The sequence below is a fragment of the Microcaecilia unicolor genome, chromosome 6 (genome assembly GCF_901765095.1).
Source record: "Microcaecilia unicolor chromosome 6, aMicUni1.1, whole genome shotgun sequence".
In the NCBI taxonomy this organism is placed as follows: Eukaryota; Metazoa; Chordata; class Amphibia; order Gymnophiona; family Siphonopidae; genus Microcaecilia; species Microcaecilia unicolor.
Window position 1 is genome coordinate 186,227,543 of NC_044036.1, and position 24,996 is coordinate 186,252,538.

Here is a 24,996-nt window from a genome sequence, read left to right on the forward strand (position 1 = left end):
GAGGTAACCCCAGGTAAGTGGCTAGGCATTTCATAACAAAAGGAATGTAGTAGATTGCTGCTAAGCGGGGAAGAAAGCTGAAACATAATGGGTAAGTTCTAATTCTGAGTCACTGCTGATTGTCAGAATTTTCATTGTAGGATCGCTAACGAGAAACTGTAATCCAAGCACTGACTGAAAGTTCACCATGAAGAAAGAAGAGCAATGTAAAGCCACATGGCTGAGCTCTTTGTGGGCAGCACAGTACCAATTCAGATGCCAATGAATACTTACCATCCTCATACACTTTCCCATGTTTCTCTAAGGCAGTGAGGTTTATGCTCTTTACTTTCCTGTTCTTATTCCAGACCTAGGGAATAAAAAGCAGCCAGGTTAGCATGTGATTCCACAAGTAATGCTGTAATTAAAAAAAAAAATTCTGCTTTCTAGAATAAATCTTTCTGCATACTTCCCCTATCTTTTCACACTCAGGCCGATGCAGTTACCTTGTATTAGAGCTGTGTGTTAAATAATGTCAATGCTGTAAACAAATACCCTGCAAATACGCTAAGAGCACAAAATGGGTGCTACCATGGAAACTACACTGGATGAATGTGCGCGCGGGTCTATGCTAGAGGCAACTATGTCTTCTGGAAAAAAAACCCCAAATCAATCTATTGGCACTTGTTAATTTCCACTATCCGTGCGTATGGTTGAATAGAATTTTCTAGACATTGGCTCTGTAACAGTGTACTTTCCTTTATAGAACAACAGCTAAAAGACAAGCCTATAATTTAGATGTGAGCATTTATGCCAGCCACAGAACTGGTGTACACACTTGCGCCTAAACTAAACCCACTGTCAAACTACACCACTGCATATAGGTGCCTTTTTACAGAATAGCGCACAGCCGTATTTGGGAGGGGGGGTTTGGATTAACACAATGGCCAAGCTATGTTACACAACTGTAAATGCAGATTCTGACTAAACAGTGATGTAATCTGAAGGAGCCCAGTGCAGTATCGCTCCCCAGCATCCATTCCAGAAGCCTTTTGAGAGGCTCTCACTGTGCCTTCCCACCTGTGGTCACCACATGGGACCAGCTGATAGAATGCAAATCCCGGGGGAGGAGGAAGGGGCACACATGCATCATGCCATACAGGTCCTTGGATTCCCTGAAGCAGCAACATCAAAATAGAGAGCTACACAGGAACAAGGTTTCTGGGGATCCCTCTCCAGAGCCATGGAACTCCTGCAAGGATCCCTTCGAGATCCTCAGGAATCCCGAGGAGATGGAAGCAAGTCCTTCGAGGTTCCTGCAGTAGTGTAGCACCATAAGAAACTTCAGGCCTGGAAGGAAAAGGTGAAGGTGGAGACCAATAAGAAAAAAAAACAGCTTCAGTCATGTAAGGGAAAATAGAGCTCACCAGCCATGTAAACCACAAGATCAATTCCCAGAGAAATAGCTAAACGGGGAGATCACATGACAGTCGGAGGGAGGTCCTCTGGCCTTTCTAATAGAATCTGTGGATCAGAAGGGCCTTCAATCAGGCTGGGAGTGGGGGGACTACCTTATAAAAGAGAGAGGTGAGAACAGAGCTGAGTTTCCCTGTGTCTATCGGCCGCACACATAGCGGGACAGTGCAACATGCAGGCAGATTTTCCCAGTCGTCATTTGCTGGACCTGGCGGAATAAGAACTGTCTGTGGAGGTGTTTCACCAGATTTGCCAGAAGTGGGCAACACTAGAGATAGATCTGATGGCATCCTCAGAAAATGCCAAGGTAGCCAGTTTCTTCAGGAGAAGGAAAGAGTCTGGGTACGCAGGGTTGGACGCCCTACTGTGAGAAGACCAAGGGGAAGGATGCCAGTCTGAACCTGCTATGCTGATAGAAGGTACAGGACTCTCTTGTTTGTTTTACCTGTGGGGGTTTATTTTTGTTGGATTCTTTTTGTTCCAACAGAAATAGAGAGATTAGGAGTTAGGAGATTGTAGCCGCAAGTGGAGCTACGTGGGTGGTGGCAGGTGGGCAGTCCAAAGCCCTAACCTGAAACCTCTTTGTCCTGGTTATTCGCTTGAGCTAATGGTGCAATTGTTATGAACATTTTGTTGTTGTTGTTGATGCTCAAGCCACTAATTGTTTGGACTTATGCTGATGGATGAGGAGGTTTGATTTGGACTGTTTTGGGATTTGAAAGGACCCGGACTAAGTTTACCCCAAGTTGTAGGCAGGGTCCATCAGATATTCGGTCCACGCTTACGGGTGTATGGTGTGCACAACTGGAGACTCAGCCCACGCGGATGGCTGGGCAGCAAAGAGGAGACTCTGCCTCCATTCACGGGTAGATGGCGTGACAAGCTGTGGCAGCTGTGGGATCCTGAAACCACCGACCAGGAGTGGCAGTGAACCTGAAACTTGGGTGTTTGACTCACGGACCCCTCTAGAAAGGTGCTCTATCCAAGGAGACAAAGGGAAAGGTACCCAGTCTGGGTGGGTAGAGAGAGTACCAGAGGTACACAGCTGTGGGGAAGCTCATAAAATAAGGCTTGTTAAAACATCCTGGAGGTAAGAGTACCTCAGGAAGGGAGCCAGACCTCACCAGGAAGGCAAGTACTCTTTAAAAGAGCGTACTTGACTGTTTTGGTTTGTTTGGAGGTTCTCTGAGCAAGAAACAGGAAGAAAAAACAAACAAAGTGTTCATAAAGTGAAAAGTGGAGCACCTGAAGGCCCAGCAGCAAACGATGGGCCTTAGGTTTTCAAGAACTTTGGAGCAGCATGCACAGCAACAGCAGCCACTTCTACAGTTGTTGGAGATGCAAACTCTCCAACACCTTTAGAAGTGCAAAACCTCACAGCTGGATTGTACCAGAAGGAGGTACAGTGAAGCCCTGAGGTAGGACTTTTAGTTGATGCAGCCGAACACCTAGAGCAGAGTGGCAAAAGGGGTTACCTCTCACTAAACTGGGACCTGAAGATAATCCAGATGCTTTTTTAACTACTTTTGAATGGGTAGCCACTGTCACAGGCTGGCCTCTTGAAAAATGGGCTATCTGGCTAGCCCTTATTTGGGAAGGCCCATGCAGCTTATAGGGCTTTGGATAGTACCAAAGCCTTGAACTACGCTACTATGAATTCAACTATCCAGAACAGATTAGACCTCACTAAGGAAAATTACTGGAGGAAATTTCAAGACCAGACTTTTTTTTTGAAAGGGGATAGGCTGAGAGCTGTGGTCCAACACTTTATGAACTTGGCCTCCGGGTGGTTGGAGACAGAGAAATGATCTGGAGGGAGGAGGAAAGAAGATGGCAGCACTGACATGAACGCTGTCACATCTGTGCTGAATGTTGCCTTTTGATGTTGCCTGAGAAAAATGCCTCATACGAAGAGGAAAGGGGCTGTTAAGCCTACAGCCAACGTGGGCTTGACTTCTACCCCTGTACAGCTTACCATTGAGCGATTCGTGCTCAGGACCTCTTGCAGTGAATCCAGAGTTCAAGTGCTTGCTGCTCAAAAGGATGAAAGAGCACAGGAGAGCTTAAGCCTGGAATATTCTCTCTCTCCTCCAGCCAGCAACACTTCTCTATGTCCAGCAGAAGCAAAGGTGGGAGTCCTGACAAAGCTGACTGTGGAAGCCGCTGCCGGCACAGCAGTGAAGGAGGCCTCTTCTTGCGTGGTAGCTGCTAGTGTTTTTTGGTCAAAAAGAATGGATGTTTCCAGATGTTACAAAGATCACCCAAGAAAGAAGGGCTTTTTTGGTTATGCATGAACAAGTTAGAGAACTGGGAGCCTCTTTCTTATTGCATTTTCTTTGTAAATGTGTGGTGCATTACGTGGGAGTCAGTATACCTTTTTTGCTCCTGAACAATTAAAACCTTTTTTAGACATGAAGAGGTTATCAAGGACTTCTGCTTGAAAGTTGCTGACTGTAGACAAATGAAGAGGTTTAATCAGTGTTAATAGCCTTTCTTTGATAAGTTTATTTCCTTTTTCTTACTCCTAGTTTTATTTTCTGCTCCCCTCATTTATTGTCGTCTAAGAAAGAAAACAACTGTTTTTCCTGTTTAATATTTTAATTTCCCTGTTTGGGATTACTTTGCATTTGAATATGCTCTGTGTTTCTTTAAACAATTTATTCTGTATTCTAAGTTTCAAAATTATAAATAAAGAATTTAAAAAAAACGGTCTGAACCAGGAAGTGGTCCAGTTACTAGTCTTGGAACAGTTTTTGAACATTCTCCCTCTACCTGTAAAGACCTGGATGACAAGGTAGGGTCCCGGGTCTATTGAAGAGGCTAAACTACTGGCCAAACACTATACGGAAGCAGAGGAAGGTTGGAGGGAAAGAAAGATGAGCCTGTCTCCAGAAAGGCCCCAGTCAACCTAGTAGGGAGAAAAGGAAACTTCATTATAGGGATGGAGAAGAGGGTTATGGAAGGGGTCCCAAACCCTGGGAACCTAGGAAGATGGAAACCTCAGACCCAGACACGACACTCACCCAAACTTGAGGTGCTTTTCATGAGGGGAAGAAGGACAATTCTAAAACCACTGATAAAAGCAAGAAGCCGGCAAAAGAATCGGTTGGGCAGCTAGATGACCGAGGGGTAAAAGGGGCAATCAGGGAAGACAAAGCCGTAGCGGAGAGATTAAATTAATTTTTTGCTTCGGTCTTCACCGCAGAAGATTTGGGAGAGATACCGGTGCCAGAAATGGTATTCAATGCTGACAAGTCAGAGAAACTGAATAAAATCTCTATAAACCTAGAGGATGAAATGGGGCAATTTGACAAACTGAAGAGTAGCAAATCTCCTGGATCGGATGGTATTCATCCCAGAGTACTGATAGAATTGAAAAATGAACCAGTGGAACTATTGTTAGTAATATGTAATTTATCTTTAAAATCAAGTGTGGTACTGGAAGATTGGAGGGTAGCCCATGTAACGCCGATATTTAAAAAAGGTTCCAGAGGAGATCCGGGAAATTATAGACCGGTGAGTCTGACGTTGGTGCCGGGCAAAATGGTAGAAACTATTATAAAGAACAAAATTACAGAGCATATTCAAAAACATGGATTAATGAGACAAAGTCAACATGGATTTAGAGAAGGGAAATCAGGCCTCACCAATCTATTACATTTCTTTGAAGGGGTGAACAAACATGTGGATAAAGGTGAGCCAGTTGATATTGTGTATCTGGATTTTCAAAAGGCGTTTGACAAAGTACCTCAAGAAAGACTCCAGAAGAAGTTGGAGAGTCATGGGATAGGAGATAGTGTTCTATTGTGGATTAAAAACTGGTTGAAGGATAGAAAACAGAGAGTAGGGTTAAATGGTCAGTATTTTCTATGGAGAAGGGTAGATAGTGGGGTTCCCCAGGGGTCTGTGCTGGGACCGCTGCTTTTTAACATATTTATAAATGATCAAGGGATGGGAGTAACTAGTGAGGTAATAAAATTTTGTAACTAGTGAGGTAATTAAATTTGCTGATGACACAAAGTTATTCAAAGTTGTTAAATCCAAAGATTGTGAAAAATTACAAGTGGACCTTACGAGACTGAGCATCTAAATGGCAGATGACGTTTAATGTGAGCAAGTGCAAAGTGATTCATGTGGGAAAGAGGAACCCGAATTATATCTACGTCATGCAAGGTTCCACGTTAGGAGTCATCGACCAAGAAAGGGATCTCGGTGTCATTGTTGATGATACGTTGAAACCCTCTGCTCAGTGTGTGGAGGCGGCTAAGAAAGCAAATAGAATGTTAAGTATTATTAGGAAAGGAATGGAAAACAAAAGTGAGGACGTTATAATGCCTTTGTATTGGTCCATGGTGCGACCGCACTTTGAATATTGTGTGCAATTTTGGTCACCGCATCTCAAAAAAGATAAAGTGAAATTAGAAAAGGTACAGAGAAGGGCAACAAAAATGATAAAGGGGATGAGATGACTTCCCTATGAGGAAAGACTGAAGCGGCTAGGGCTCCTCAACTTGGAGAAAAGGCGGCTGAGGGGAGATATGATAGAGGTCTATAAAATGATGAGTGGACTGGAACGGGTATACGTGAATCATTTACTCTTTCAAAAAATACTAGGACTAGGGGGCATGCGATGAAGCTACAAAGTAGTAAATTTAAAATGAATCGGAGAACGTTTTTCTTCACTCAATGTGTAATTAAACTCTGGAATTTGTTGCCAGAGAATGTGGTAAAGGCGGTTAGCTTAGCGGGGTTTAAAAAAGGTCTGGCCGGCTTCCTAAAGGAAACGTCCACAGACCATTTTTAAATTGACTTGGGGAAAATCCACTGTTTATTTCTGGTATAAGCAGCATAAAATGTACTGAACTTTTTCAGGATCTTGGCAGGTATTTGTGACCTGGATTAGCCACTGTTGGAAACAGAATGCTGGGCTTGATGGACCTTTGATCTGTCCCAGTGTGGCAATACTTATGTACGTATGACTGCCCCCGGATGGACTGTTCCTTTTCTGGAACAAGCATAGGACAGCCAGGGAGGCCTGCAGGAGAAAAGGTGACTCTGAGAAGGTGGGTACAGGTGGCTGGGATAGAAATTGAAGCACTGATCGATACTGAGAGCAACATATCACTTATGTCAGGAACCTGGCCAGGAGACTAAGAATTGGACAAGGGGTGGGAAGTTTTAAAGGGATAGTGCAGGTTTGCTGTGTTCATGGGAATGTTAAAAGGGAACCTACATATGAGATAAGGACTAGCCTGAATGTGAGAACGCTTCCTTTGAAGGTAGATATAGTGGAGAAATTACCTTTCCCTTTGATTTTGGAGAGAGACTTGGAGGGAATGAAGGAGATCCTGTCCGCTAGGGAGGCCTGGGTGGCAACCAGAACCAAAGATTATTCCTAATCTGAGAACAAAAGGTTGATCTTGGGAGAGATTTTCCTTTTGCCACTCAAGATGTCCTAGGAAGTCCTGGGAAAACCAGGAGTAAGGCCAATATACTGGAATCAGGTGGTGGAGGAGAAGGATGAGGGGAAAGAGTCTGCTCTCTACTTTACTAAGATAAATGATATGTTATACCAGGTAGAGAAGAAAGGGAAGCAAGGAGAGCGCAAACAGTTGATGATTCCCAAGGTGTTTAGAAGGACCTTAATAATGCTTGCCCATGACCATCCTTTGGCAGGACATCTAGGAGAATACAGTACTACCATTTGCATTACTCAGCGATCCTTTTGGCCCCAAATTTACCAGAAGGTTGGGGAGTACTGTAGGTCGTATCCAGAGTGCCAGAAAGTGTTCCAGCAGCTCCCCGAGCAGTCCTTTAATTCCCCAGCCTGTGGTAGAACAACCCATGGATCAGGTAGGGGTGGATATCATTAGACCCCTGAACCATAGTACTGGGGGCCACCATATATACTGGTTATGAAGGAGTGGAACGCCGGTACTACCTGAATACTACTGAGCAACAGGACAATCTCATGTTTTGTGCCTACTGATGGACTTTTACTTATGCACTCTACCTCTGCTTTTGGCTGTTTGGCCACACCTTATTACTGCACTGGACATTTGTGCCTTATCCAGTTTTACTGTTTACTAATGAAAGAAGTTGCTGGTTACTAATGAAAACACAGAATGCAGGGCTATTAGACATATAGCTTGTAACAGTAGTTAGCAAGGCCTATACAAGACCAGCTTGCCTGTAGCAACGCCATCTGAATAGACGACCTTGGAGGGTGCTGACACCCCCCTGCATTCCTGAGCCGAACCTTATCTCCTGTGCTAGAAAGGAGCATTGTGTGTGTGTGTGAAGAATAAGCTGCTAAGTTTCGTTTTTCTTGCCAGTATCATTTCAGTGTTATGACGTGTGTACGTACTGGGACTACAATTTTGTACTGTAAGAACTACAGATGTTTACTGCGCATGACAGGTATGACGTGTGAGGGGCCAAATGCGCAGGCCCAGTAGGGAAGTATAAATGTAAGCGTCAGATGATTTATGACACACAGTGTCCCGAGGCTACTCGGTGCTGTTCACTTGCTAGCAATAAAGTTGCCTTGTTTGGAACCAAAATTTGCCTTTCGTCTCCTGATTTCCCACCTGTTTCATTGGCGACCCAGATGGGACAGAAGTAGAAAGGGGAATCGGATTATATTCTTCCCCTCCCCCACTGCGGTCGGATCGGGTCATCGACCCCCACCTGAGAAGGTGGTGAGTGGCCACCGCTGATTTCAGCGTCCATCTCCCGGAGGAGGGCCGATCCACTCCGCCTGACTGTAGAGGGGGCTGTGTGGTTCCGACAAGGCACCTTTTTCCATTTCAGAGAGAAGCGTACGACGGCGCAGCCTGCGACCCCGGCGGACAGGCGAGTATACTCTACGTAGTGACCGGCCCAGTAAGGACCGAAGAAGAGGCGTGATCACCCTCTTTTAGCCAGTGACTAATACGGACTATTGGTATCCGACTAGGTCCCGAAACTCACTAGGCTCCGGCGACGAAACCGAGCGGCGAACGAACGGGGGGGGTTTCTTGTGGCGTATGAAAGTGTGTGAGTGGGCTTGCAGTTCCAGGCCGGGCGACCGCGTCCTGGTCAGGCCGAGTGTTGACCCTTCTGTGTCTGGTGGAACGAGACCCCTTACTCCTCCACCTCCCTTTTCCCCCTTTGTCCGTCACCTGTCCTTTGGCACTCAGGTTAGGATGGGCGGGGGTGGGTCTTCACCGTTAGATTTAATGACGGAACACTTTAGCGAAGTGTTCGACCTAGATAAATGTAGCAGGGCCGGGATGATACAGAGATGTCAATTTATGTGGCCAGGGCTAGGAATTGCTGGATGGCCCCCGGAAGGGTCATTCGAGTATGAAAAAGTGGCGGCGGTCATGAATATTGTTATAATTGAGGGGAACCCAGGCTGCCCCGAGGACATTCCATACATAGAAGCGTGGTTGGATGTAGTCCGGGACCCGCCGGCTTGGGCCCAACGGAAGGTAGAAAAGGCCGCCCTTATGTTGGTAAAGCAGAGAAAAGGCCGGAAAACCAAACTTAGAACCCTGCCGACCCATGCCTTCGCTCTCCAAAGCTCGGCAACCGCTGCCGTCCCGAAGGCCGCAGGGACCGCCCCCATACGGCCTACCGCCCCTAGCACTGAAGCCACTGAGGCCACGCCCCCTGCTACCAGAGTTAAGGCAGGAACTACGCCCAGTACTACCAACACACTTTCTAGGAAGAAACCCCCAAAGAAAACCGCAGGGAAAGTTCAGGGTTCGGCCGAGAAGAAGCCTCCAAAAGCCCCGATACTTGCTACGGCGGAAGCATACGAAGACGACATTGCGCCGCCGCCCTATGCTCCTATGTACCCTGACCTTACGGGCCTAGCAGAAGGCCCCGCTGACGCCGGGACTTCCGGGTCAGAGTCGGATGCCGGGGAGACGTCCCGCCCAGCCTCACCTGAGTCACCTGGCCTCGCAACCACACGGAAGAGTAAACGGGTTGTGAAGAATATTACTCGGTTTCCCCAATCGAGTCCGCAACAGGCCCTTCCGTCCAGCCGAAAAGGGGAAACCTCTCACTTATTCCCAGTCCGACAGTCCACCACCTATACCCCTAACCCGGCAGAAGGGGGGGGCCAGCCCATCGAATCGACAGTCTATAGCCACGTTCCCTTCTCAAGTGCCGACTTGTATAACTGGAAATTCCATGGGCCGTCCTACGACCAGAAACCCGAGCAGCTGATAGAGCTGGTGGAAGGCATTATATACAGCTACAATCCAACTTGGGCCGACCTTAGGCAGTTGAGCGCCCACATCCTGACCTCTGAAGAACGCCGCCTTTTACAACAAAATATGGAGCAAGCCATCCGGGATGCGAATCCGGCCCATGCCAATTTACAGAACCTACTAGAAACGGAGGCGCCCATCGCTGCCCCCACGTGGGATTACCGAACCGCCGAAGGCCAAACCTTTATCCGCCGATACCAACAGGCGTACCTGGCCGCCTTAAAGAAGGGGAAGCAGAAGGTTACCAACATGGGAAAAATCCACAGTGTAGTCCAACAAAAGGACGAGAGTCCAGGGGACTTCCTTGAACGACTTATGGAAGCATTCAGAAGGCACAGCCCGATAAATCCCGAAGACCCTAAGAACCTCCCAACCGTGGTTATGAGTTTTGTTAGCCAGTCAGCACCGGATATACGAAGAAAGCTACAGAGAACGGAGGGGTTCGAAGGGATGAGCCTAAGCCAACTGAAAGCTATAGCTGATCGCGTATTCGGATATCGCGACCAGGAGGAGAAGGTGGAGGCCCGGAAGGAATCGACCAGACGGATGCGGGAGAAGGCAGATGTGTTGGCCACGGTGCTGGAAGAACGAATGAGGTCTAGACCAAAGGGGAGGGGCAGGAGAACAAGAGGAACGCGGTCCCCCATAGGGCGTAACCAGTGTGCAAATTGCCGACAAGAAGGACACTGGTGGGCTGATTGCCCAGAGGAGATACGGGACAACCCGAGAGAAGAGGAATCATGGGACCGGCAGAGAGAGGAGGAGACCGGCGACCGCACGGGGGCCCCTAGGCGAGGCCGTGGAAGGGGCCGAAGAGAGAGAGGACGGGATGACCGGAGGAATGGCAGATGGCTGTGGACGCTACCCGAGACGGCACAGCATGAAGAGACCGGGAGGGCAGAGTCCCCACTGACCCTCTGGTGGAAATTCGGGTGGGGACAGAATCTATGAAGGCCTTACTAGACACAGGGGCCCAGCGATCTGTTATCACCACAGCCATAGCCCCAGCCACGAAAGAAACTATACCAATTGTGGGAGCCTCCGGGAAATCCCTTGCGGCCCCCCTCCTCAAAGAGCGCCAAGTCCAGATCGGAGGGACGATGGTGTCCCATCAGTTCATACACATCCCTGGATGCCCGGTCCCCTTGATTGGTCGAGACCTACTCTGTAAGCTCCAGGCCACCTTGAAGTTCAAGACCACGGGTGAAGTGGAAGCTCGCTTTGAAGATCGGCCAGTGACACTTATCTGTCCAGTAAGAGAAGAATGGAGACTACACGTTCCCCCAACTGTAGGACCCGGCGACTGCCGTTACGACCAGAACACCCCTTTCGCCCAGCAGAGGCGAGCCATAATGGATGAAGTGCCTGATGTATGGCAGAATTGAACCCCGGCGGACTGGCCGTTAACGCTATCCCCATCTGGATTGAGCTCAAACCAAATGCTCAAGTTGTCAACCAAGGACAATACCACATCCCCTATGCAGCCCGGCATAGTATGCATACACATCTACAGAAACTCCTTCAACAGGGAGTCCTTAAACCAATCAGATCCGCATGGAACACCCCATTGTTGCCCGTTAAGAAACCAGGAACATCCGAGTACAGACCCGTCCAGGACCTGAGGAAAGTCAACAACCAGGTAGCCGACATAGTTGCCCTCGTACCAAATCCATACTCCATCCTAGCCCAAGTGCCATCTCAGACCAAGTGGTACAGTGTCATTGATTTGAAGGACGCCTTCTTCTCCATCCCCCTTGCTGTCGACAGCCAAAAGTTGTTTGCCTTCACGTGGGAAGACTTGCAGACGGGAACCAAGCAGCAATATACATGGACCCGTCTTCCCCAGGGGTTCAAGAACTCGCCTACCCTCTTCGGCGACCAACTCGCCCAGGACCTGAAGACGTATCAGGACGAGTATGGGCCGGTCGTCCAATACGTGGATGACCTGTTGGTGGCCCGTGAAACGTACACGGACTGTGCAGAAGCCACCCTTTACCTCTTGAAGACCCTGGAAGCCCAGGGGTACCGGGCCAGTCGCAAGAAGGCACAGATATGCGAGATCGAAGTCGAGTATCTGGGGTTTCGCCTCCGAGAAGGAACCCGAAGGCTCGGTATCCCCCGAACCCAAGCCATCCGCAACCAACCCACTCCTGCAAATAAGAAGGAACTACGGGCACTCCTCGGAGCCGCTGGATATTGCCGCATTTGGATTATCAATTTTGCTGTCCTGACCCAAGACTTGTACGCCAAACTGAAAGGACCTGAACTCGAGGGCCAAGATCTCCGGTGGGAGAAAAGCGAACTGAGAGCCCTTCAGGACCTTAAGGATGCCCTTGCGGCTCCACCAGCGCTCGGACTGCCAGATGTGACTAAGCCGTTCCACTTGTTCATCGACGAAAAGAAGGGATTGGCACTTGGAGTCCTCACCCAACTGGTCGGTACCTGGCAACGCCCTGTAGCATACCTCTCCAAGAGCATGGACAACGTGGCACGAGGATGGCCGGGCTGCCTACGAAGCATTGCGGCTGCTTGTCTCCTGATACACGAGGCCAATAAACTCACATTCGGCCAAACACTTTTTGTGACCACACCCCACACCATCCGCGGCCTACTCGAGAGCCACGGACCCAGATGGATGACCAACTCCCGATTGGTCAAATACCAAGCCCTCCTGTGCGAGAATCCGGAGGTGCGGATCCTGGACACGACCAACCTCAATCCTGCCACCCTCCTTCCGGCCCCTGAACCACCACTCCACGACTGTGAAGAGGTAATGGCCACTGTGCACTCGAGCAGACCTGACCTGAAGGATCAACCCTGGCAAGGGGGCATCACCCTTTTTACCGATGGAAGCAGCCAGGTGATAGAGGGAATTCGAAGAGCTGGCTATGCGGTGGTATCTGAGGACCATGTGATCGAGGCTATGGCTCTGACACCCGGAACATCAGCCCAGAAAGCGGAGCTAATCGCCCTCACCAGAGCCCTCCTGTGGGCTGAAGGAAAAGTTGTCAACATTTACACCGACTCCAAATACGCTTTCCTCACCCTCCAGGTGCACGGAGCCTTGTACAAGGAGAGGGGATTTTTGACAGCTGAAGGGAAAGGACTTGCAAATGCCGCTGAGATCTGCCAATTACTCGAGTCGGTATGGAAGCCGAAGAAGGTGGCTGTGATGCACTGCAGGGCCCACACTGGAAGAACGGACCCTATCGCCCGGGGAAATCAGCGGGCAGACGACGCTGCAAAAAGGGCAAGTCAGCTCCCCTACTCCTCTCACCCTCCTGACCCCGTACTCGTCGTCCAGCTCCCTACGGAGACCCCTATTTACACCCCCCAAGAAACGGAATGGGCCCAACAAGAGGGTCTACAGTCACGCAACGGCTGGTGGATACTACAGGATGGGCGCATATGGATACCCGAAGCCTTGGCCTGGACGGTGGCCAAGGAGGCTCACGACCGCACACACCTGGGAAGGGACGCCCTGGGGCGCTTACTTGAGAAGACCTACTACATCAACAAACTATCCCTGTGGACCAAAAACGCTTCCAGCCGATGCGCGACTTGTGCCCGGAACAACCCTCGAACGGGGCCCGGCCCTATGCCAGGACATGTTCTCCGAGGCACCAGCCCTTTCCACGTGTGCCAGATTGACTTCACACACATGCCCCGGCGCGCGGCTACAAAGCTATCCTCGTCGCCGTGTGTACCTACACCGGATGGATTGAAGCCCAGCCTACTAGAACGGAAATGGCTAAAGAAGTCACCTCCCTACTGCTTCATCAAATCCTACCCAGATACGGCCTCCCCAAGCAAATAAACTCTGACAACGGTCCCGCCTTCGCTAGCGAAGTAACACAACAGCTCAGTACCAGACTGGGCCTCGATTGGAAGTTGCATTGTGCCTGGAGACCCCAAAGCAGTGGAGTAGTGGAGAGGGCTAACCGATCCCTGAAGAACCAGCTAGCCAAGCTATGCCAAGAAGCAAAAGCCAAATGGCCCGACCTGCTTCCACTGGCCTTGCTGCATCTTAGGTGTACCCCCAAGGCTACCGGCCTTACTCCCTACGAGATGATGTATGCTAGGCCACCACCACTACCCTCCTTTCCCGACTCCTTGCAGATACAGGGTGAGAGTTCCTTGGTGAACAGATGAGAGCCTTACACCAGGTAGTGCAAGACATCCAGCAGTACACTGAAAGAGTAGCTCCCTTGGTCCTCACCAATCCTACGCACAGGTTCAGGGTGGGAGACGAGGTCTGGGTAAAAGAGTGGGATGAATCTGACTGCCTAAAGCCAAAATGGAAGGGGCCCTCCCTTGTTCTCCTAACGACCTCCACCGCTGTTAAAATTGCAGGAAGCCCAGTGTGGATACATTGGACCCGATTGAAGCCTGCTGCTCCCACTAGCAGCACCCTGAAGCGTTGGACTGCGCACCAACATCCTGACGCTCCATTACGGCTGACTCTAAGAAAGACGTGAACCACCAGATTCATGCCTGCCCAGCAACAGGAACTCAGTTTCTGGACCCACTGCGTTTTTGGCTCTCTCTTTATCGCAGCCTTCATCGTGGGCCTCATTATCTTCTTGCTGCAAAAGCTCGGATACCTCCCACCACATATATAATGCTGACCATCTTCCTTCTCCTGTGTGCAGCTCCGAGCTATTATCCTGCCACCCTGAGCCTGAATTGCACTGAATGTTTGCGCCTCGTGCGCCACCGTATAGAGGGAGGATATCACCTGGTCACTACCCTCATTCACCAGACGCAGCCCCCGGAAGGCGATTGCCAGTTTCTCCCGACTTGCGCCCTCATCACTCCGAATGGCCTCCAACAGTTCCACAGATGCCTCCAAGGAAATCTCACTATCTGCCACAGCCCTACCAAACCAAGATACTACAATATCACCCTCAGCGTAGGACTACCTGCGTATGTGGCCGGACCTCCGGGAGTCGAGGGAGATGGCATTCTGTATTACATTAATTCTACTCGTATCCTTGTCGGAGGCATCCAAACTGTAGCAACCCTCACCTTCGACGTCTGTGCCGCCATGGACAAGCACCCTTGGTCTCGCAAGTGTGGTAGCCAGAGTTGGCGAGAGGCATACGTTAAGGACCACAAATATGTCTGCCCCTTCAGTCCAGACATGAGATGCTGCTCCCCGTGGGTGTGGCTCCCATGCGCCGGCGACACTCGAGCCTCGGGCTGGGACCGAGTATGTGCTTATACGGGAGGAGGATATGCCGGATGCGCCGGCCTGGGCGAATTTCGTCGAGGTTCTGGTAACTATGTGTCCCTAGACTGGCCCATCCGAGGACACGACATGCCCTGGAGAGGAACGTGGGGCCTCGGCATTGACGGCGGAGGAATGGATCCGTTGACATATATTACCATATATCAGAGTCTCGAAACGAAGCCTCCTACGCACTACCAGACTACTGTTGTCGGCTTCCAAGACGTATTTGATGAAATTGCTCGTGCTGAGCAGACCGAGACTAAATTCCCCATTTCCCCAGAAGCCCGAAATATGTTCCTCAATTTGGCTGAAAACATCGCCCTCTCCCTCGGAATTGCCAACTGTTTCGTCTGTGGAGGCACCGACATGGGTGAACAATGGCCCTGGGAAGCGAGAGAGATCCGACAACACACATGGGATGCACTCAACACCACTAACATTACCTTTCCCCAACGGCCGAAGCCGTACGAATGGGCCCTGAGAACAAACATCATAGGTACCCTCTGCGCTAGTCGAGCGCCATCGAAGCGTTACTCTGTACCAGTGGGAGACTCTGCTTGTACGGGGGTTCTTCAGTATAATGGCAGCCGGACGACCTGGTGGCAAACGGACAACCTGCCCGCCCCGGAGCCTATCTGGACAGAACCCACCTTAAACACGACATGGACATACGGAGGGAACGCCTCCCTCAAGTGGGTAGCCCCGGCGGGCTACTACTATATCTGCGGACGCAGGGCCTATGAACAACTCCCGACCCGCTGGTACGGTACCTGCCTCTTGGGCACGGTCCGACCTAGTTTTTTCCTTCTGCCCATACAAGTCGGCGAAACTTTGGGAATCCCCCTATACGTGGAAAAGGGGCCTGATAACCCTACCCGACGAAAACGGTTTTTCCCAATCATCAAGCCCAAAGTCCAGATTGGAGACTGGAAGGACAACGAGTGGCCGCCTGAACGTATCATTCACTACTATGGACCGGCCACATGGGCTGAAGATGGTACCTACGGGTACCGCACCCCTATCTACATGCTGAATCGCATTATTCGCCTACAGGCCGTACTCGAAATCCTCACTAACGATTCTGCCCTGGCCCTCAATATCCTAGCTCGACAGAACACTAAGCTCATTACCGCCGTCTACCAAAATCGCTTGGCTCTTGACTACCTCTTAGCCCAGGAGGGCGGGGTGTGTGGCAAGTTTAACCTCAGTAATTGCTGCTTACAGATTGATGACCAGAGCCATGTCATCAGGGAGATAACTGACCGGATGGTCAAACTAGCCCACGTCCCCGTCCAGACCTGGAACAGTGCGTGGGATTGGACTTCCTCCCTCACCAGCTGGCTCCCAACCTCCGGGAGCCTGCAAGGCCTCCTCGTCATGGGTGGCCTGTTCTTGCTGTCTTGCCTAATAATACCTTTGTCTCTCCCCTTAGTTTTCAGGTGTCTCCGCTCCACCATGGAAAGCATCGCTGACCGCCGTGCTGCTGCCCAACTTATGGCTCTCCAGATGTACTCCCCCATTCCCCAGTCTGATGAAGCTGACGATGAAGCACCTTGTGGCTGATGTGCACTTTGAACCCCTGAGTCACTCAATGGGCCATCACCCTTGTGCCAGCAAAAGACCGGCTACAAAGGGGGGGGGATTCCACTAGGGGCCCTCCGTCTCAACCCCGGCGAAGCAACCAACGGCTGCGCAAGGGCTTAGGGCTCGCTTGTTGCCTCCCTCGCTAACTATCCTTGTCCTTTCTTTCCTTTTCAGGGTTCATGGAGGTGATACTCTCCACCAGAATGGATGTTCAAGTATCAAAAGGGGGGAATGAAGGAGTGGAACGCCGGTACTACCTGAATACTACTGAGCAACAGGACAATCTCATGTTTTGTGCCTACTGATGGACTTTTACTTATGCACTCTACCTCTGCTTTTGGCTGTTTGGCCACACCTTATTACTGCACTGGACATTTGTGCCTTATCCAGTTTTACTGTTTACTAATGAAAGAAGTTGCTGGTTACTAATGAAAACACAGAATGCAGGGCTATTAGACATATAGCTTGTAACAGTAGTTAGCAAGGCCTATACAAGACCAGCTTGCCTGTAGCAACGCCATCTGAATAGACGACCTTGGAGGGTGCTGACACCCCCCTGCATTCCTGAGCCGAACCTTATCTCCTGTGCTAGAAAGGAGCATTGTGTGTGTGTGTGAAGAATAAGCTGCTAAGTTTCGTTTTTCTTGCCAGTATCATTTCAGTGTTATGACGTGTGTACGTACTGGGACTACAATTTTGTACTGTAAGAACTACAGATGTTTACTGCGCATGACAGGTATGACGTGTGAGGGGCCAAATGCGCAGGCCCAGTAGGGAAGTATAAATGTAAGCGTCAGATGATTTATGACACACAGTGTCCCGAGGCTACTCGGTGCTGTTCACTTGCTAGCAATAAAGTTGCCTTGTTTGGAACCAAAATTTGCCTTTCGTCTCCTGATTTCCCACCTGTTTCAGTTATGGTGGATTATGCCACTAGCTATTCCTGGGCCATCCCCCTTAAAAAGACAATAGGAAAGGTGATAGCCCGAGAAGCAATAGGAATCTTCTGCCAGGCACAATTCCTGAGGGAGCTTTTAACAGATAGGGGAACTAATTTTACATCCAGACTGCTACAAGAGGTATGGCAAATGTTTAGGATCAGACATATAGAAAGCACAGCTTATCATCCCCAAACAGATGGTTTAATTGAATGGTTTAACCACAGCCTGGTATAGATAGTCAAGAAATGCTTAAGGGAAAATATTAAGGATTGGGACTCAATGCTTCCGTACATTTTGTTTGCTTTTAGACAGGAACTCCAGGCATCACTGGGATTTTCTCCACTTGAGTTAATGTTTGGGAGACAACCCCGTAACTTAATGGAGGTAGTCCAAGAAGCCTGGGTTGGAGAGAACAGACCAGTCAACTTGATACTGGACTATGTACACCAGTTGCGAGAGACAATAGGGAGAACATTTAAATCTGCCCGGGAGAATTCAGAGAAGGCTCAGGTACGACAGAAAACTTATTATGATAAGAAAGCTAGGCAACAGGAATTTCAACCCCAGGACCAGGTATTAGTGTTATTACCCACTGCTTCAAATACACTGCTGGTTAGGCGGAAAGGACCATATCTAATAAAAAGTCAAGTAGGTCTAGTGGACTATGAGGTTAGCCAACGGAGTAACCAGAGTCAAGTATTCCATGTTAATTTACTAAAGCCTGGGTAGACCAGGAGGCCCTAAGGGCAGATCACAGAGGGAAGAGGAAGATCTAGGACCTTATCTAGGGGATCTGAAGGCCAAACCCCAATTAAAAATAGAAGAGGACCTAACCCCAAAGCAGAAAGCCCAGTTACTTTTTACATGGGTGGAATAGATGTTGGATACTTTGTTCCTTAAATAAATTAGGTAATAATGTAAAAACTGTTGTGTGTTCACCCTAGGTTCCATTTTTCTAATATTACATTTTTCCATAAAGATCAGAAACCATTCAGTGTCATATCTACACTAATAGGGGAAAGCGGGGGGGGGGGGGGGGGACTAAAACTTTTTCACATCACTCTATAAGATACAACCCTCAAGGGCAGGATTATAGGACAAATTAGTCCAGCAGCCACCAGTAAAATCAGAAATGTATCCATTCTCACTCTACACTAACTCACCTCAAGGAACTGCTTGTCCTCTCCTTTGCTGTTCTTGCTTTCTCGCACAACGGCCTTCAAAGCTCCTGAAGGCGATTCCCTGCATAATAGCCTGCAAATCAAAAATTACAAAGAACTGCATGACAATTCTGGAAGAGAGATAAGATTGGGCCTCATCTCATCCTGACATGACCTACCTTCCCCAAAAAATACAGAACGTTTTATTCATAAGACAGAGACATAAAATGTATGTGCGTGTATTTATCTATTTATATTGGGGTTCTCAACTAAGTCCTCGGGAGATACCAAGCCAGTCTGGCTTTCAGGATACACACAATGAATATTGCATTAGAGAGATTTGCACACAATACAGGCAATGCATGCAAATTTATCTCATACAATCCATATCAAAACACAAATTGTATTAAACACATTTAAAATCCAACTATCGCTTGATCGCAACCCAAGTTGGTAATCTTCATGCCAAATTCTAAACCTAAATCCTCAAACACAATGACATATTAATAATGTATGAAATGCATAAAATTATGCCCTTAATATCAGCTAACATCCTTCGTTGGGATAATCGATTCTTAAGCATGCATACTAAGAATAAACAGTCTCTTTCTTTCGTTGGCCAACTCCTGGACAAATGTCCATGCAGATTTAACATATTCAACTTAACTCACTGTGACTCGTAATGATGATATATTCCCCAAAACGGGATAGCAAAAAGTACTTCAATCTATGCTTATATTGGCAGAATACGCCCAAACCAGAATAGAAAACAGTGCTTCAGTCACTCCAATTGGTCTTATTTTAGTCTCTACATGACTGCGTGTTTCACCATATCTGCGTCATCAGAAGACTAAACCACATATTGAATTAACTCCTACTTGGACATACCTGAGTTGGAAACACAACTGATGGGATCACTGCCAATCAGAAGCCAACCACTCTAAGTAGTCTTGTTTTAGTTTCTACAGGACTGAGTGAAACACGCAGTCGTGTAGAGACTAAAATAAGACCACTTGGAGCAACTGAAGCACTGCTTCCTAGTCTGGTTTGGGCGTATTCTGCCAATATAAGCATAGATTGACGTACTGTTTGCTACCCCATTTTGAACATAAGAACATAAGAGTAGCCATACTGGGTCAGACCAATGGTCCATCTAGCCCAGTATCTTGTTTTCCAAACAATGGCCAGCCAGGTCACAAGCACCTGGCAGGAACCCAAATCGAGGTAACAATCCACACTACAAAACCCAGGGCAAGCAGTTGCTTACCATGTCTGCCTCAATAGCAGACTATGGACTTTTCCTCCAGGAATTTGTCCAAACCTTTTTTAAACTCAGATACGCTAATCTCTGTTACCACATCCTCCGGCAAAGAGGTCCAGAGCTTAACTATTCGTTGAGTGAAAAAATATTTCCTCCTATTTGTTTTAAAAGTATCTCCATGTAACTTCCTCAAGAGTCCCCTAGTCTTTGTACTTTTGGAACGAGTAAAAAATAAAATTTACTTCTATTCGTTCTACACCACTCAGGATTTTGTAGACCTCAATCATACCTCCCATCAGTCTCTTTTCCAAGCTAAAAAGCCCTAACCTCTTTAGCATTTCCTCATATGAGAAGAGCCCCATCCCCTTTATCATTTTGGTCTCTTTCCTTTGAACCTTTTCTAATTCTGCTATATCTTTTTTGAGATACGGCAACAAAACTGAACACAATACTCAAGGTAACGTCTCACCATGGAGTAATACAGATGCATTATGGTATTCTTGGTCTTATTTATCATCCCTAGCATCCTGTTTGCTTTTTTTGGCTGCCACTGCACACTGGGCAGAAGATTTCAGCGTATTGTCCACAATGACACCTAGATCTTTTTCTTGGATACTGTCTCTCAATGTGGGTCCTAGCATCAGGAAAGTAATTCGGATTATTCTTCCCAATGTGCATCACTTTGCATTTGTCCATATTAGATTTCATCTGCCATTTGGATGCCTAGTCATCCAATTTCCAAAGGTTCTCCTGAAATTTTTCACACTCCGCATGCGTTTTTTGATTAGTTTTGTCATCTGAAAATGTAATCACCTCACTTGTTCTGATTTCCAGATCATTTATAAATATGTTAAACAACAGCGGTCCCAGTACTGATCCCTGTGGCACCTTAACTGCTGTATCCACCCTCTGCCCCTCTATCTTCATCTTCCATGCATATACCCTTGCATCTCCCCTCCCCCACATTGTATCTGTCATCTTCTTCCTTCTCCAAGCCCCTTCATCAGCCCAAACCCTTATATTCCATCTCCCCCTTGTCAGACCCAAACCCCTTTGCTCATGCCTAGCATTAGATCCCTTCTCCCACCTCCATCCCCAATCCCAGTCTAATACATAAGTAATGCCACACTGGGAAAAGACCAAGGGTCCATCGAGCCCAGCATCCTGTCCATGACAGTAGCCAATCCAGGCCAAGGGCACCTGGCAAGCTTCCCAAACGTACAAACATTCTATACATGTTATTACTGGAATTGTGAATTTTTCCCAAGTCCATTTAGTAGTGGTTTATGGACTTGTCCTTTAGGAAACCGACTAGCCCACTTTTAAACTCTTTCACGCCAACCGCCTTCACCACGTTCTCTGGCAACGAATTCCAGAGTTTAATTATGCGTTGGGTGAAAAAAAATTTCTCCGATGTGTTTTAAATTTACTACACTGTAGTTTCATTGCATGCCCCCTAGTCCTAGTATTTTTGGAAAGCGTGAACAGATGCTTCACATCCACTTGTTCCACGCCACTCATCCGTCTCTTCTCCAAGCTGAAAAGCCCTAGCCTCCTTAGTCTTTTTTCATAGGGAAGTCGTCCCATCTCCGCTATCATTTTAGTCGCCCTTCGCTGCACCTTTTCCAATTCTGCTATATCTTTCTTGAGATGTGGCAACCAGAATTGAACACAATACTCACCATGGAGCGATATAGCGGCATTATAACATCCTCACACCTGTTTTCCATACCTTTTCTAATAATACCCAACATTCTATTTGCTTTCCTAGCCACAGCAGCACACTGAGCAGAAGGTTTCAGTGTATTATCGACGACGACACCCAGATCCCTTTCTTGGTCCATAACTCCTAACGTGGAACCTTGCATGACGTAGCTATAATTCGGGTTCTTTTTTCCCACATGCATCACCTTGCACTTGCTCACATTAAACATCATCTGCCATTTAGCCGCCCAGTGAAGCCCCCTTTCTCCTTGCCCCAACATTAGCTATTCTTGAATCTGCCCTTTTTTGCTATCCCCAGTCACCATCTTCTAGCCCCTAAATCAGGGCCATCTGCTAGCCCTAGCCACTTTTTCCTAGCCCCAAATCTCTTATCCCATTCACCCCTTTTTCAATTCCCAGCTCCAGCCCAGGCCCCTTCTGCACATGCCCCAATTCCTGCCCCAGCTCCAGTCTCAGTGCCCCTTCTCCCACTTGCCCACCCCTTTTCCCACCTGGTGCCTCCCTTTTCAGCCCCCAGCTCTAGCCTCACTGCCCTTCTCCCACTTGCCTCCCCTTTTCAGCCCCCAGCTCTAGCCTCAGTGCCGTTCTCCCACTTTCACCCAACCCCCTTCTCCCAACAGCCCTGCATTTATCGCTTGCAGAGAAATGAGGGCATCTCTTTTGTCTACCACAATTCTGCCTGCCGGCACCATGCTAAAGATTAACTACTTCCTGTTTAACAGGAAGTAGTTAATGCTTCTAATGTGGTGTCAGTGGCCAGACAGAATGGCAAGGCGAGGGGGCATCTTAACCGCTTTTCACCCTCTTTTCAATTAGCAATAAAACATCACAGTCCTCTATGCATAAAAGAAACCCACACCCTCCAGCCAGTTTCAATTACCTAGTAAAACTGTCATTATACTTGATAGCTCCAGCTCTGTATCAAACTCCATTTTCCCAAACAATTAAGCTATCCGCTTCACAATTTACCACTCAAAAAATATTCAAATTGTGATTATCGCCTCAAGAACAGTATACGCTCCTTCCATAGCCAGACACTTTGTTTAAAGCAGACAGGTTTTCGATTGTATGGTGACTCTACTGTATGTAGAGACCACTAGGCCTGAGCATTTTCAATTTTCAAACAGGCCAGAGACTTTACAAAAAAAACACAAAGCCCTGCAAAAAGACACTCAGAACCTATGCAGAAAACTTACGAAATCATAATAGATCTAACCCACCTATGAAAAGACAGTGCTATAAATATTATACTTGGTCCTAGAGCACCAATATACCTGCTTCTGGGAAACTGGATTAAGATGGACTATTATAGTGTGTAATCCTGTCCCTTGCCCCTGGGGAAGGGAAAACACTTCAGCCCTAGAGGCTGCAATAAAAGAGACAATCAGACTTAGATATAGGCGCAACCAGTAAAAATCTTTATTGGTATCTCACTAAGCCAATACAAAATAATTGTTCTCTCTGGAGCAGGTTGTCACCCAGTAGCCAGATGCACAGACTGAATAACAAAACTGCTCAGCAAAAACTCTCTTAGCCATCACATATATACTGTTGTAAGTTTCATTTCTCCCAAATCATGTGATTTCTCCTAAACTAACATGATCATACATGGATCTTCCTGTTTCCTTCCATCACACAATATAGTAATATACAAAAATGGCAATTTCCTCAATTGTATCATTCTCTCCCACTTGTATTCACATGCACACTTTGTGGCAATTGGCTAATTCCTTATCAGTAATGCGTGCTCACAGCGTGCCAAAAGCCATATAGCATACAAGTAGTATGAAACACCTGGTGTCCTTCTTCTCTGAACACATATTTCCATTGGAACATCATGGACTCGCAGGATCCTCAGTCTCTCATCACCACCAAGATTATATCCAATTGTATTTGCCATATATGGACCGCATAGCCTCATTTCCTCCCAAGTGTCACCTTGACATGTAACATGTACTTTCCATTTACTGAGAAAGCACTGTAACTTACATGCAGCTGCAGGAAGAAACTAAAAATATGCTGATAAGAGCAAGGCTAGGAAAACTGAGGGCTAGCTGGGCCATATTACAGGCCTAGTATAGGAAGGAATATACAATAAACTCCTACACAGACACTACATGCAAACAGAATCCTTCACTTCAGTTGCAGAACATGATTCTCACCTAATACAAAATAGGGGACTAGAAAAAAACATGCAGAGAAAAACAGAAATGGAGACAAAAACTGAAGCCAGAGATACCAGACTCTGTATGTCGCGTACCACCTCAAAAATAGAAACAAATGTATGTCCTCCTGTATTGTAAAAAAATAAAGCCGACCGATGTAAATTCTCAATATTGACATAATTCAGTCACCAAACTGAAAACAAAATCATTTTCCCCCACTTTATTGTCTGGTGATTTTATTTTTCTAATCATCTTGTTCTCAGTCTCTGGTTCTGCTTCCCTCTTAACACTGTTTCCAGGGCCTCCTGTTCATTTGCTATTTCTCTTCTCACCTCCTTTCTTCTTCACTTCCTGCCCTATGTCTACGTTTGGCACTGATTTTTCATGTTCAGCTTTCTTCCACTTTTCTGCCTCAAAGTTATCTAGTTTTCCATCTCTCTCCCCTTCCCTTCCTGTGCCACATTCCCAGTGCTATACTGGTAAATGTTTAACAACGGGTTCTCCCCCCCCAAAAAAACAAATCACTGTATATATATACATAACTGTATTATACATTTTATTGGTACAAAAGAAAAGGTGTAGGCAGCAACTAATTTATAAATAATATTAAAACATACTATATTCTTCACTGTAAATTCCATATGACCAATTGATTTTTGCAGAATGCTTTGGTTGATTTTTGACGTACTTTTGTATCTGTAGCCAACCTACGTTTGCTATTCATCCAAGATATAACAAATAGAGTTGCATCCTAATCTGCTAACGTTTTTACCAATAAATTTATTGACATTAAATTTGGCATATGATTTAATGTCAGACTATTTCTGACCCTATATACCAATATACCCACTACTGGGAAGCTAGAACAAGCTGGACTGTTACAGATTCCTACACAGACACTACATGCAAGCAGAATCCTTCACCCGAGTCACACAAGCAGAGTGGAGTTGAATGGGTAGATGTGAAGCGTCCGTTTACGCTTTCCAAAAATACTAGGACTAGGGGGCATATGATGAAGCTACAATGTACTAAATTTAAAACGAATCGGAGTAAATGTTTCTTCACTCAACGTATAATTAAACTCTGGAATTCATTGCCAGAGAATGTGGTAAAGGCGGTTAGCTTAGAGGAGTTTTAAAAAGGTTTGGACGGCTTCCTAAAGGAAAAGTCCATAGACTATTATTAAATGGACTTGGGGAAAATCCACT

The 24,996-nt window shown here is 47.3% G+C and overlaps 1 protein-coding gene across 2 annotated transcripts in view; it reads right to left on the reverse strand.

Moving 5' to 3' along the window:
* Positions 1–24,996, reverse strand: part of LOC115471611 (acylamino-acid-releasing enzyme-like) — a 294,629-nt gene that overhangs the window by 207,081 nt on the left and 62,552 nt on the right. For both annotated transcript variants that reach the window (XM_030205319.1, XM_030205318.1), the window contains 2 exons: positions 18,641–18,731; positions 274–349 (listed from right to left, as the gene is read on the reverse strand). In XM_030205319.1, coding sequence (XP_030061179.1) covers positions 274–349; positions 18,641–18,731 — 167 coding nt within the window. The remainder of the gene's footprint in view (positions 1–273; positions 350–18,640; positions 18,732–24,996) is intronic.